This window comes from Hippocampus guttulatus, chromosome 14 (assembly GCF_054856545.1).
Source record: "Hippocampus guttulatus isolate MCC_2025c chromosome 14, RoL_Hgut_1.0, whole genome shotgun sequence".
Taxonomy (NCBI): domain Eukaryota; kingdom Metazoa; phylum Chordata; class Actinopteri; order Syngnathiformes; family Syngnathidae; genus Hippocampus; species Hippocampus guttulatus.
Genome location: NC_141274.1, coordinates 2942865 through 2956551, shown reverse-complemented (window position 1 = coordinate 2956551; position 13687 = coordinate 2942865). Strand labels below are relative to the sequence as shown.

The following is a 13687-nucleotide window of genomic DNA, read 5'->3' as shown; positions in this document are numbered from 1 at the left end:
AAGACTTTCTGTTTTCAATCCAGCTCTTTCAAAACTGGGGTATTTTTTTTGAACGCAGCTGTGTTGCTAAAAGTGCATCCACCCAGTTGATTGAACGAGGAAATGCCCTTTTTCCTCCTTGTAATGTTAGCGTAATTAAATTGAAGGAAAAGAGGCTTCCTGCCCTTTAGAAAAGGAAGCAAAACAAGAACGAGAAGCAACGCTTTGCCAAGTTTGAGTTCACCTTTTGTAATGTGTGTAAGAAAGAAAATAATTCCTCTAAGGGAGTAAATAGTAGTGCAGGCAATCAGGATAGCGAAAGAAAAGAGAAAAAACGTACTCTGTGGTCAACAGTTGCCTCCGCTTTTGTTTCAGGGTTCCTGCCGCTGCCGAGCCAACGCGGAGGGAGCTTTATGTGACAGGTGTAAGCCTCTTCACTGGAACCTGTCAGCTGACAACACATACGGCTGTGAAGGTAACTTTTCAAAGCAGACATGATGCAACTTGGTCACCATTTAAAACCATTCTCAGATCTCTTTAAAACATGCCCGTGACACGCCTTTGTCAAAGTATCCCGAGGATCAAGAATGATAGTAAATCTTATACATTATTTGATGGTTCCCTGTGTGTGTGGCGGCACGTACGATGCGTTTGAAGCTCTGGAACATTCGCCGATTCGCATTGCCGTATTTTCACAGGCATACGCCGCGCAGTATTAAAAGGCGAAGAGATAAACTAGAGACAAGAGAAAATCTTAGACTTTTATGTGCGTCTTATGGTGGTGAAAATACGGTACAAACACCTTCATCGGACTCGAAACGTGTTGTCACTTTATAAACAAATACAGTGATGCCTCGCTACTTCGCGGTTCACTTATTGCGGTTTTTCACTTATTTTTCAAAAGTATTCATAATTTCTTTTTATAGCGAAATGCCTGTAAAGGTCCGCGAGAGGCAGCGAAAGTCAGCAAAACAACAGCAAGTCACATACTGTACTACATGTATATTTCATGTTTATGTTTACTGTATTTTGTTATTTATAAACTAACCTAACCTAACGTATACTTTTTGTGATCCGCTCTCAATAATGGCTAAGGGAGGTTCACTTATTTTTACACATTGCGAATGATTGCGTTCAGCCTTTGAAAGTTCTGCTTAAGCTGGTCTTGGGGAATCGTCATAGTCAGTGCAGTGTTATGAAATGTGATATGAGACACATAAAAAGTCGGTACTACTTCAATTCCCTGCCGTTTCACATGCTAATTGAAGAGAAGAAACACCATTGACTGGCATAAGAGTTGCAGCACAGCAAGAGACACGAAAGCCTTACCTGCACGTGAAGGTGCCTTGCAATTTTATGGGCACTAGAAGACCTCGTTTTCTTTTCTTTCGCCAAAGCGGCTCAAATTTATGCTTAGCTTTTATGCTAAGTCCGGCGCATTTACGCTGTTTATTCTTGTGTGCTGCCTCCAATGAAATAAAATAAATAAATAAATAGATCGATGGATGGTTAAATAAATAAATCAATCTTTTGGAGTTAGGGCGGCCCGTTGGTCCAATGGTTTGCGCGTTGACCTCACAATGCAGAGGTGCAGGGTTCCATTCCAGCTCCGGCCTCCCTGTATGGAGTTTGCATGTTCTCCCTGGGCCTGCATGGGTTTTCTTCGGGTACTCCGGTTTCCTCCCACGTTAACAAAAACATGCATGGCAGGCTGATTGAACACTCCAAATTGTCCGTAGGTGTGAGTGTGAGCGCGGATGATTGTTCGTCTCTGTGTGCCCTGTGATTGGCTGCATGTTCTCCCTGGGCCTGCATGGGTTTTCTTCGGGTACTCCGGTTTCCTCCCACGTTCCAAAAACATGCATGGCAGGCTGATTGAACACTCCAAATTGTCCGTAGGTGTGAGTGTGAGCGCGGATGATTGTTCGTCTCTGTGTGCCCTGCGATTGGCTGGCAACCGGTTCAGGGTGTCCCCCGCCTACTGCCCGAAGACAGCTGGGACAGGCTCCAGAACCCCCCGCGACCCTCGTGAGGATAAGCGGATCGTAAAATGAATGAATGAATGAATGAATCTTTTGCATTTCAATCACCAAAGAAGGCAAAGGAGACGACTTCTGAAAATACATTGCAGTGTTGTTGTGGTCAAATGTGTCTATTTCAACATCTGAAAAACAAAAGGTCTGGGCCTCATGCTGAGCTCGGATACCTTTCCCCTATTACAGAGCCGCTCTGTAGCAAGAATGTGACTTCAACGACGAGATGGGGGGAAAGAAAAAAAGTTTTTAATATCTGAAGAATGCCTCCGGTTGCTTGCGGCTGGACATTTATGGGGATGTTTTGATTTCACTCGGTTGACTTTCAAGCCCACAGGGAGTTTTTGTGCTCTTGCTCCTCACCCATGAAAGTGACTATATTCTGCAATCAGAGTCTATTCAGCTCATAACCTTCCTCTCTTTCTTCCATCTTTTTTTTTTTTTCTGTTTCATTCCAGTGTGCAGGTGTGATGTCAAAGGGACGCTGAGCGGTGTTGGAGAGTGTCAGCAGGTGGTTGACATTTGAGTCACAACATTCATTCATTCCAATTTCAATTTTATGTGTGTTTGAATTTCAGTGTTGGACTTGTCTTTCGCTTTTGAATTTTATCTTGCGCAATTGCCTTGCATCGAAAACATACCATACCATTAAAATGGCCTTGCCTTTTGTTTTCCATTCGTGCAGAAAAATGGGCAGTGCCACTGCAAGCCTCGAGTAGGCGGTCGTACGTGCGATGTCTGCGACCGCGGCTACTTCCTGTTGCAGAAAAATAATTATTTGGGCTGCCAAGGTGTGTCCGCGGCAACATACTCAATTTTCTTCATGAAAAAAAAAAATCCTTCTAAAAATGTGGAATCCCTCGCAGGTTGTGAATGCGACGTTGGCGGCGCCATCAGCGCGGCTTGCGACGCGACCTCCGGCCAATGCCACTGTCGGAGTAACATAGGCGGCCTGAAATGCACACGGTAGGACTTTTCCAAACATTTCAATGATGAAAATTGCACGCGAGGTTTACTTCAGGCAATGGTGTTCCTTCTCAGGCCAGCCCCGGGCTATTATTTCCCCACCTTGCATCAGTTCAAGTTTGAGGTGGAGGACGGCACCACACCAAACGGCAGGCCTGTGCGTTTCGGTTACGACCCCCGACAGTTCCCCGAGTTCAGCTGGAGAGGTTACGCTGAGCTATGCCCCGCACAGGTGAGCATGCATTTGAAACACCTTCTGACAAACGATAGTCCAAAATATTGATCCGGTAAATGATTCTATTGTTACAATTGAACAATCGCGATCGTAAATAAACACAGGACAGCGTTTTCAAAGACGAGCCCTGCCACAAATAGTGAAAACCCATAAGTCGTTGACACTCCCTCGAAAAGGCTTGAAGTTGTCAATAGTTGCAACAAGATGGTGGCAAAGCACTATTTTTGTCTAAAACAACTCACTTCAACTTAGGGCCTCGACATAAAGACGCCACAAGACTTTAAAACAAAGCAATACTTTAATTCAGGGGTGTCCAACTCATTTTTGTCGCAGGCCACGTTGTAGTTCGGGTTTCCCCTGGTGGGCCGTTATGAATTTTGGGGAACCATATACTGTAAATGTTTAATCGCCTCCACATATTACATACACAGCGGACAACAAATTGATGGATAACAAATTTTAAAATCAGAAGTCAAGAATAATGACTGTTATTGTGGATTACATATGACAATTTGAAATTTTGGTGCAGACGTTAGCAAGCATCATGGAACTTGACATGCTTGATTTGCTTTTGCGGGCCACATAAAATGATGTGGCGGGCCAGATCTGGCCCCGGGCCTTGACTTTGACACCTGTGCTGTAATTGATGCAATATATAACATCTGAAAGTTTGTGGAAAACATGTCATGTGTTATCATCAATGTACTTCAGTATAATTGAATGGCTTCTCCGTAAAACTTGCCTTGTACGCCTTCCTCCTCTTCCACTCCTACTTTTCAGATGAAATGCTTTCTGTCAGCTACTTCTTTCTAAACCTTCACAAACAAATTCTCAGGACTTTGATTGAAATTTCAGGATGTACCTAATCACTCAAAATTTTACAGTTTAAATTAATATGACCTTCTTACAACCTTTCAATGGTACTATTTGCACAATTTCCTCTTCTTTAACAAGGAGATGGACTGCGAAATTGATTTCCTGGTTCATTTCGAGTCTGTATTTAAACGGACCTCTTCAGCATGCCGGTGACATTTTGAAACCAAGATGACACCTAACAACTGATGAGCCCCAGCTCGCGTAGAGGAAAGTGCCACTGAGCTTAGAGTGTCACACAGTGTTATGAACAGATCTGAGCGACTGGAAGAGTCACTGAAAGGCAGAGAAGTGGACGTCCTTGGACCAAACATATGTTTACCATTCACCTTGTGCAAGAAGTACCTGTAACTTTGAACAGTTGGATATGGAAATGTTTAAAGAAAGTCGAATGAAGTTTACCTGTAAGGGGATACGGAGCACATTTTAGGCTCATCCGGAATTTCCACCCAAAAGCAAAATATCACTTTGTGAGTTCTGTAGTGTAATACACCACCAACCAACTTTTTTTTTTAAGCTTCTGATCGCCTCTTCTGCAGCAACCTCTTGAGCTGTTTCTTTGCAGCCTGAGGTGATCCTCACCCTTCCCCTTGGCTTTCCTGCCACTTTCCATCTTGTAATGCGCTACGCCACTCCGGGAAATAAGGGAAGGGCCGCACGATTAAGAGCAAGGCTCACAGTGGCGGACGAAGCCGGCTCGCCGCCGTGCTGTGACTGTAAGTAGAGGGTGGCTCTTGGGTGCCTTTTTTTTTTTTCCTCTCCTGGCTTGCAGTGTGTTGATGAAGGCTCTTGTGATTGCGCAACCGCTTTGCCTCCTAAACCCACTCCGATGTGCATCCTATGTTTCATCCGGTCAGTCGCTTGTCCCTGTCGTCCTCCCCCTGCAGAGTGAAGTCAGAGTCATAGTGCATGTTGAGTGGAAAGATGCCAGGCGCAACTTATTCCGCGTGGTGCTGCGGTTCACTAACCCGAGCCTCGCCAGCGTGAGTGGTAGCGTCAAGGCGGCTAATAACAGAGGCCATGCAGGTAAGTCAGCCTCTGGAGAGTGAAGCTTGTTCCATTCAAGCATCTGAAGTCATCCACACAATGACCAAATCAGAGGTTCTCAGTTGGTTTCACTTGGGACCGACATTGTATTTACATTGCGGTTATAAGTGCCTAATTACGATTTAAGGCCAAAGTCCTTTTTTTTTTTTAATGTCTATTTTCCATACTTAGAGAAACGTGTATCTAGTGTGTCAGTGTTTACATTGACGCAAAACATGAAACAACCAACATCCAAAGAGGACCAAATTACATGTAGATAAGAGTCAACATCAACAACACAGAAGTAAACAATAGTACATAAATAATACAAGTATTAAAGGTCAAAGGGCTGCGTCGAAATAAAATTTTTGAAGTACTGTAAATGTAAGGTCTACTTAAAATTGTATCTCGATCCAGATTATTTTGTGCAACCTCAACATTGCTCCACTCGCCGCCATCTGCGTTTTTTCTTTTTCTTTTTTTAAATGATGGACGCATACTACTGTTTAGACCAGGGGTGTCAAACATACGGCCCGCGGGCCGGAACCGGCCCCAAGGAGGTTCAATCCGGCCCGTGGGATCATTGAAAAGTGAAAAAAAATGCATTCAAGACACAGAATGAATATTTTAAATTAAATGCAATTCGTGGATTATCCGCTAGCGGGCACACTGTTTTGATCACAGTAGAAGACAACATTGTTTTGATCGGGGGAAGAAAACAGCAGTCTCAGTCTGTCACCGAGATAGACCCAACGCAGCAAATGATATGAAAGCGCCAATCAATGCTTCTTGAGACCGAAACAAAGGAAAGAGATGATATTTTGGTTATTCATAGCACAGTATGGTATAATGTTAATGGTTCGGCCCACTTGACATCTACCGAGTCCGTATGTGGCCCACAATGTGAAATGAGTTTGACACCCCTGGTTTAGACTAAGCATGTTTGATATCACTTTTTTTTCTTTTTTGTCGACCAATACCTGCATGAGTATTTACTCTTGAATTACCGATACCGATAGTAAGTCCCAAACACGTATAACACATAAAATTTCAATTAATAAATTGACATGTAATTGTGAACAAAAAACTTGAAGATTCAAATCACTGCTGTCAAGCAGGCGCAGTGTAGCACCAACTCAATTTTTTATTTTTTTAAATTTACCGGTATTTATTTTTGCTATAGGTATCGGTGACTGGTATCGGCATCTTTCTTGGGACTCAATACCTTGAAATAAGGCCAATACAGTACTGGTACCTTAATGTGGTCCAGATTTAAATGTCAGTGCTTAAGCCATCGTTCAGATATACAGCAACATTGACGGGGTTACGATGCGCGCGTATTGGCAGATACCCGATGCGTATCAGATTTTCATCCACATTTGGAAAAAGCCTAATTCTGATCCAAAGAGATGTGTTCTTTTTCGATTTAATTTGTTAAATAAGTGTGCCACTTCAGAGCAAAATAAATAAAATCTTGCAGAGTTGAATAAAATATGTTTGTGAAGACAAACATGTGCAACACACTTTATAACTTAACTAAGGAATTCCATTTTTTTTGGGATGAACAAATATGTAAAATTAAAATCAAGTCAAACGAAAGAGCAAAATTGCTCTAATCTCGCACAAAAACCCACCAAATTGCAATTCACGTGGCATGCAGTGTTGGTACGAACCCGATTTTAGGTCCCGACTCTCTAGTTGAGAATCACTGATGGAACAACACTGACATTCATACAAATGTCTCATCAAATGTCACGTTTGTGCGCCTGCAGCAGAGCAGAGTAAGGAAGTGGTTTTCCCTGCGAGTCCGCAACCGTCGTTCCTCACTGTGCCTGGCGACGGCTTTGCTGAGCCATTTGCGTTGACACCCGGCAACTGGATCATCCGCATCGAGGCACCCGGGGTTTTTCTCGTGAGTTGCCCAAAAGAGAAGAAAAATTGACCAAAGGAATATGTATGGCGCCATAAACCCCCAAACCTTGTGATTACACCTACACTGGGCCTTCCGTTCTTTATTCCAGCCCACTGAACATTTTCCTGATCATCATCAATATAATTATTATTAGTCCTGTAATATTTGTTAAATTTTGACTCGATGCCGTTAAAATAACTGGTTCATTTATTAATTGTAAAACTCTCTGTCGAAGAAGCAGTTTTATGTGACCTCTACATTTCACATTCTTTGTTGTCAATTCATATTTTTTTTTTGTAAAATTGTAAAAAAAAAAAAACCATACAATTTTCCATATTTATTATTTATTAATTGTAAAGAAAATATAAGTTAATTAACTAAATAAGTTAAAATTTAGGAAATAATTGGTAGCACATTAAAATTTAAATCTACTAATATCACGACTAATAATAATAATAATAATGATAACAACACTAGTCAACACATTTTGACTAAATGTTTTGATCAGCTGCTGGTCAGCTTTTCTAGAGGAATTGAGCTGATTCCAAATCTGCCCTGTTTTTTTTCGATCGATCAGTTTTTCATAATAATAATAATAATAATAACAAAATAACAATTAAATACTAGGTAATATATATATATATATATATATTAATTCACCTTTATGATTGAAGGGTTAGGTTAAGCAACGGTTGTGATTTTTTATTTTCTGGAAAGTCATAGATATAAATTACAATGCATGGGAAAGTCCATAAGTTTTACAAGATCCCCAAAAGACATGTTTGAAATCGGTCTCAAAAATATGTTTAGTGACACATAAATCCATCTCTGATTAAAATGACTTGTTGACTAGTGTAATGATAGAATGATATCTATAATAATAACAATGTAATACTTCTACTACTACGACTATGACTTCTAATAATAATGATGATCATGTAAATAATAAAAATAAACATATAAATGCATGACTATTTTATTATCAAAAATATTTCAAATATTTCCCTTGCATATGTTCACTGCGAAAAATGCCCTCTTCTTTGAATAACATGACGCATCTGTCGGTTGTAAGAGTCCAACGTGTCCTTCGGGAACGTGTTGTAACATTTTCTGGCCTGTCATTTTGCTCCAATGACAAAATGCATCTTGCTCCTTAGGACTATTTGGTCCTGCTGCCTCAGGATTACTACGAAGCGCCGCTGCTGCACAAAGAGATCACAGAACCCTGCACATATGCGCCCACAGAACTCAGGAATAAAAAGTAATTCTGTTTTTTCTTTGTTTCCATTCGTAAGAGGCACCCAACATTTTTTGCTTTCTGTTTAAGCTCCTTTTATGCCTTCTAGCTGTCTGCTGTACAAGCACGTGCCCATGGATGGATTCAGCTCGGCTTTGGGCTCGCAGGGAAGCTTTTCGAGCCGGAGGGCCCGCAAGAGGAGGCAGGCGCCGGTGCGGCGGCCCACCCCGGATCACCCTGACATGGTCTCCCTGCACGGCACACAGGTGACACCGCAGCGCCTTCATAGCTGCCGTTTTTAGCATTGATTTTTATTTTTAATCCACTTTCTCAATGATGCATTTTCACACAATTTACAACAGATTTCATTCATGCATTAACACATTACGTTAAGTAATGCCTTGTGTGCACTGAATCACTCATCTATCTCTTCTTCGGATAACATAAACCGCTACTACACATAATCCATGTTTACTTCTACTTAGCAGTTGCAGCTAACTGCCACCAGGTTGCAGCTTTGGGAAAGAATTGACAAGACTGAAACAGCTTTCAGTCATCGTGCCTCCCTTACACAACGTGTGGTGCATTCGACAAAAACTAATAGCTGATAATAAAATACAGGAGGGCACCTGATTCCTAACACAAAAGTACTCAATGAAGGCACTCAAAAAAATAACTGTACATCATGGACCATGTTAAAAAAAAAACTATTGATAGCTTCAACGTAGAAAATTTGCTGAGGAAAGTTTGAGTTTTGCCATTGAAACATTAATCCTTAAATATGTCAAATGAAAAAGACCGAATTTATTTGAGATTTCCCCCCAACCCCCCAAAAAAGATTACCGGGTAATGTTAGTGAAGTGTCGAAAGACTGTCTTAAAAAAAACGTACACTGCACTTTGTGTATGTGGCATATGACCACCTCATAAACACAAATACCCCCCTGACCTCCTCCGCCGCCATGTTGACAACTTAACCCAGCGATGACGTACTGTATGTTATCCTCAACAGAAGCTAACACTGTTAGCTAAGGCACTTTTTTTTGTTGCAAGAATCAATGCAGCTCTGCTTACCTATTGGCTCATTATGCGCCCTCCAGTCTCAGCTGCAGCTCAGTCTGCGTGTGGCTCATCCTGGACCTCATGCTCTCATCCTGGAGTATGCCAGCCAGGTGGACAGCATCCAGAACGTCAACTTCCTCGTTGGTGTCCAGCCTGGGGGGCAGATGCGAGTCCGAGCCAACATTTACAGCTGCGATTACAGGTGAGTCCCGCAAACGGCATTAGAGGCCAGTAAGGCCTCACACGGCCTGCTGTTTGCGTTTTCATTTAAAACTGGTTAAATAATATGTCAAAGTCACGTCTACATTTAAAACTATTTCGTATTAATGTATTTATTGTAAATAATCACATTTTTAAAAGAGGTATACCGTTCTCAATTTTCTTGCAACTTTCAAGCTTAAACAAAATGAAAAATGTAAAATATATTTTTTATAATATTTGTTTGTATATGATTTATTACTTATTGATTTATGCTTGATTGTAAATGAGAAAGTAAAAAAAAATATTGAAATACATACATATATTGAGTTTGGGAGGTGAATTTTATTAAGTAAATATTAAATCAATTATAATTAAATTGATTATAAATAATCCAACGCCGAGGGAAAATAGAATGAAGTCTTATTATCAAAAGGAACGAGTTTACATATTTGGAATCCACATTTTCAAAAAATATTTTAACCCAGTCAATTAATGTCACGGTTGTCCTGTTAATTTAAAAATCAAATGTGGTCCTTGAGCGCAAAAAAATTATCTCGTCTCATTGTGGCCAAGACAGAAAAAAACAACAAAATGTCTGTTTGTTTGTTTTACCGCTTGTGCAGCTTTTTGTGTCGGAGCGTGGTGGTGGACAGCAGGAATCAGGTGGCCGTGCTGCAGCTCGCCCACAGGACGGAACTTCTCCTGCAGACGTCCGCCGCCTCCTTCCTGCTGGTGAGACACATTTTTGCGTGACGAGTGTTTCGCTTTCTGAATATCCTGAGTCGACAATGCATTTGTGCGCAGCACAAAGTATACGCGCTTCCTGCAAAGCAGTTCTCCATGGAGTATGTGGACGCCAAAGTGCTTTGCGTCTCCGCTCACGGTCGCTTCACTGAAGACAGGTAATGCAACCGAAAGCGTGTTTTAACTGCCGATGTTGCCTTGAATTGACAAAATGAGACAAGAATTAAGATTTAATGTTGGTGGACTCCGTTTTTTCTGCTGTTGCTGTTATTTCAACTTTATTCCATGTAAACTCCGGTGTCTTATTTTTCTTGTGACATCACAACTTTGTCTTATAATTTGTCACCCCCAACTTTTATGTTATGATATTTTGACTTTGTAATTTGAAGTTTTTCATTTAAAAAAAAAATTGCTTTTATTCTTTTTTTTTTTCTTGTAATATTACAACTTCAGGAATTAAACCTGTCTGGTTTTTGATAAATATTTAGCCCCTCTATATTCTGTATTTTCATGTTGGTTATTATGGTGGTACTTGTAGAGCCAAATATTTTTTGGGCAGCTCCAACAAAGAACTGTCTATCTCCAAATGGTTACGTACTTGGAACGATTTGAAAAAAGCCGTTTTGGGCACATGATTACTGCTTTTGGTCATTGTTTTTGCAAGGATCTTGCAACAGTACGCGGCAGCTACTTGATTAGGGACATAGAGCCCAGCATTTTCGCCCTTTATTGAGCCAAGGCAGCCGTTTTACATTAGAAAAATCTCAATCAAAACATTTACGTCACTCTCTTTAGCGAGACGCCGCCTGATCTTTATTTTCTTTTTTTCTTTTTTATGGTTGTAGTCAGCACTGTATTCTGAGCCACTTGGACAAGCCTTCGCCGGGCTGGGTTTTGCACGCGGCCCGCGACGGGAAGCTGAACGCTGCCCACCAACAAGGAGGCAATGCAGACCGGCGGCAGAGACGACAGTCCGACGTATCCCCTCACGGTGACAAGGTCCTACTCAAATACCCTCAGGTATCGAGAGAATGCCACCTTGTTCCTTTGACTCACATCTGTCATGTTTAAAAGCATTTTCTTGACATCCCTTAAGACGGAGATAAGTTTCACCCCCAAGGTGCCCCTCCCTGGCAGATATGTGCTTGTTGTGCATTATCGCCAGCCGGAGCATGTTTCCTTTCCTGTGGAAGTCCGAGTGGATGCCGGCTACATGTGGAAGGGTACGTTTAGCTGCCACTGAAATGTTTGTTTGGGAAAATAATATTTATTTCCAACAATAGCCTCTTCTCGTCAGTTCCTGAAATGTAGGCTGTGGCTTTGTTGCAGGTTCCATAAATGCGTCTTTCTGCCCATCGGTGTCAGGCTGCAGAGACGTGTTGGTCGCCGACGGCCTCACCGTCCTCGACTTTAGCCAGCAATCTTGGCAGCTGCCAAGCATCTCTGTGATTGTTCCTTCTCGCAAGACTCTCCTTCTGGTCAGTGGTTTATTCATCCACTTTTTTTTTTTAAGCGCTTGTTATCATTATTTATAATAATTTCTTTTTGAAGTTTCTTGCTTCCTGTATTTCTCTCTTTTTATGGAATGTTCTTTTTTCCTTTCACTCCGCTGTACAGGATCATATACTGCTGGTGCCTGAGAGTCGTTACACCCCAGACGTCTTGAGCGAGAAGCCACTGGATCAGTCAGCACTTTTTATCCAACAGTGCCGAGGAGAAGGCGTCTTTATTGAGTAGGTGTTCATTTCAAATCGACTTGACATGGCCCTTGGAAGGGTGTGAAACTTTCTTTGCTATCCTGAATTCTTCTCGCTTAGAGCTCATTGCTTGCGCACTTGTTTTTTTTTTTCGGTTGGGACATTCGGTTACTTCTCAAAAGTGAAGTGCGCCATAACAACAAGCCTATACTATCAGCAAAAGGTGTCCAACACTGATCCTCATGTGAATCAGGTGTATTGGAGGATGGCGACATCCAAAACATGCTAGATCGGGACTCTCAAAGACCGGGCTTGGGCACCCATGCTGTAGGCACGTCAGAAAAGCAGATTTTTATCCAACCCTAACTGGTGCCCTCTTAGGGTGATGAACACCTTGATCTAAAGCTTGTTTTGTTGCCAAGATGTTAAGGTTTTTTTCACAGAATAGTCCCATGAAAAGTTGAGGACATTATGTGCAATGATGATATTAAGAGACAGGGGCGGCTCGGCGGGTGACTGTTTAGCGCGTCTGCCTCATAGTGCAGAGGTGGAAAGTGCGATTCCAGCTCTAGCTTTCCTGTGTGGAGTTTGCATGTTCTCCCGGGGTTTTGTCCGGGTACTCCGGTTTCCTCCCACATTCCAAAAACATTCATGGCAGGTTTAAGGAACCCTGTCACATTGTCCCTAGGTGTGAGTGTGAGCGCGGATGGTTGTTCGTCTGCGTGTGCCCTGCGATTGGCTGGCAACCGGTTCAGGGTGTCCCCCCCCGCCTACTGGGATTGGCTCCAGCACGCCCCGTGACCCTTGTGAGGATAAGCGGATCAGAAAATGGATGGATGGATCGAAAAAAAGAAAGATGACGTTAGGCTTAGTTTAAGATGAGCTCAGGACCCACAGGCAGACACAATGAACTCTGGTACTGGTTTATTGTCAGGAAGAGGGACAGATCAAGGAGGCAGGAACCAAAGGCAGTCAGAAAAAACAAACCAAGATGTACAGGAACGCTGAGCATAACAGCTAGGCAGCAGCGAGTACGCCAGGGAAGATAGCTGACAAACTGGCAAGGGGTGGCTGTTCAGACTGGCCTTTATGCTGCAGGGGTAATTGTGGCTGAAAATGTGAAGACTGGCAGGTGCGTAGGTGAGACCGGTGCAATGATTGAGGAGACGGCCAGCCCACACTGTATGAAGGGAAAGGTAACCGAAAACAACAGAGGGCGGGGCCACACAGTCGAACACTTAGGACAGAAAATGTATTCCAACAGATGAAAATTGTGTTTTGAATATAAATCCATCCATGTTCTGCACCACAAGTCCTCATAACGGTTACACGTGAGCTGAAGCCGTTCTAGCACGATCTAAATGACGATCCCATTTGTCATTAATGTACATTTAACATAAACTGCTTCAGAGGTCATATAAAAGTCTTGCTTTCATGTTTCCACAGCCCCAGAACATCTACTGAATTCTGCAGAGACTCCGCCCGCTCTCTGGTGGCGTTTTACAACGACGGAGCTCTGCCTTGCAATTGTGACCAGTCTGGGTCTACTGGATCTGCGTGTGACCCAAATGGAGGACAATGTCCCTGCAGGCCTCACGTCATCGGTCAGTGGTGTACAAAGTGTGCCACGGGTTACTATGGCTTCCCCTACTGCAGACGTGAGTGAAACTCAAACTGCGCATACTCGACATCCACTGGCTTTTATTGAGATCAAACTCAAAGA

At 42.4% G+C, this 13687-nt stretch overlaps 1 protein-coding gene across 2 annotated transcripts in view; it reads left to right on the top strand.

Annotated features, from left to right (window-relative positions):
* The window catches only part of LOC147194461 (laminin subunit alpha-3-like), a 70824-nt gene that overhangs the window by 26063 nt on the left and 31074 nt on the right, over positions 1 to 13687 (top strand). For both annotated transcript variants that reach the window (XM_086129074.1, XM_086129075.1), the window contains exons 16-32: positions 355 to 454; positions 2471 to 2523; positions 2698 to 2803; positions 2879 to 2978; positions 3054 to 3210; positions 4974 to 5112; positions 6885 to 7024; positions 8182 to 8285; positions 8371 to 8527; positions 9361 to 9524; positions 10147 to 10255; positions 10328 to 10425; positions 11113 to 11287; positions 11364 to 11490; positions 11597 to 11745; positions 11885 to 12000; positions 13411 to 13622. In XM_086129074.1, the coding sequence (XP_085985200.1) occupies positions 355 to 454; positions 2471 to 2523; positions 2698 to 2803; positions 2879 to 2978; positions 3054 to 3210; positions 4974 to 5112; positions 6885 to 7024; positions 8182 to 8285; positions 8371 to 8527; positions 9361 to 9524; positions 10147 to 10255; positions 10328 to 10425; positions 11113 to 11287; positions 11364 to 11490; positions 11597 to 11745; positions 11885 to 12000; positions 13411 to 13622 (2206 nt within the window). The remainder of the gene's footprint in view (positions 1 to 354; positions 455 to 2470; positions 2524 to 2697; positions 2804 to 2878; positions 2979 to 3053; positions 3211 to 4973; positions 5113 to 6884; positions 7025 to 8181; positions 8286 to 8370; positions 8528 to 9360; positions 9525 to 10146; positions 10256 to 10327; positions 10426 to 11112; positions 11288 to 11363; positions 11491 to 11596; positions 11746 to 11884; positions 12001 to 13410; positions 13623 to 13687) is intronic.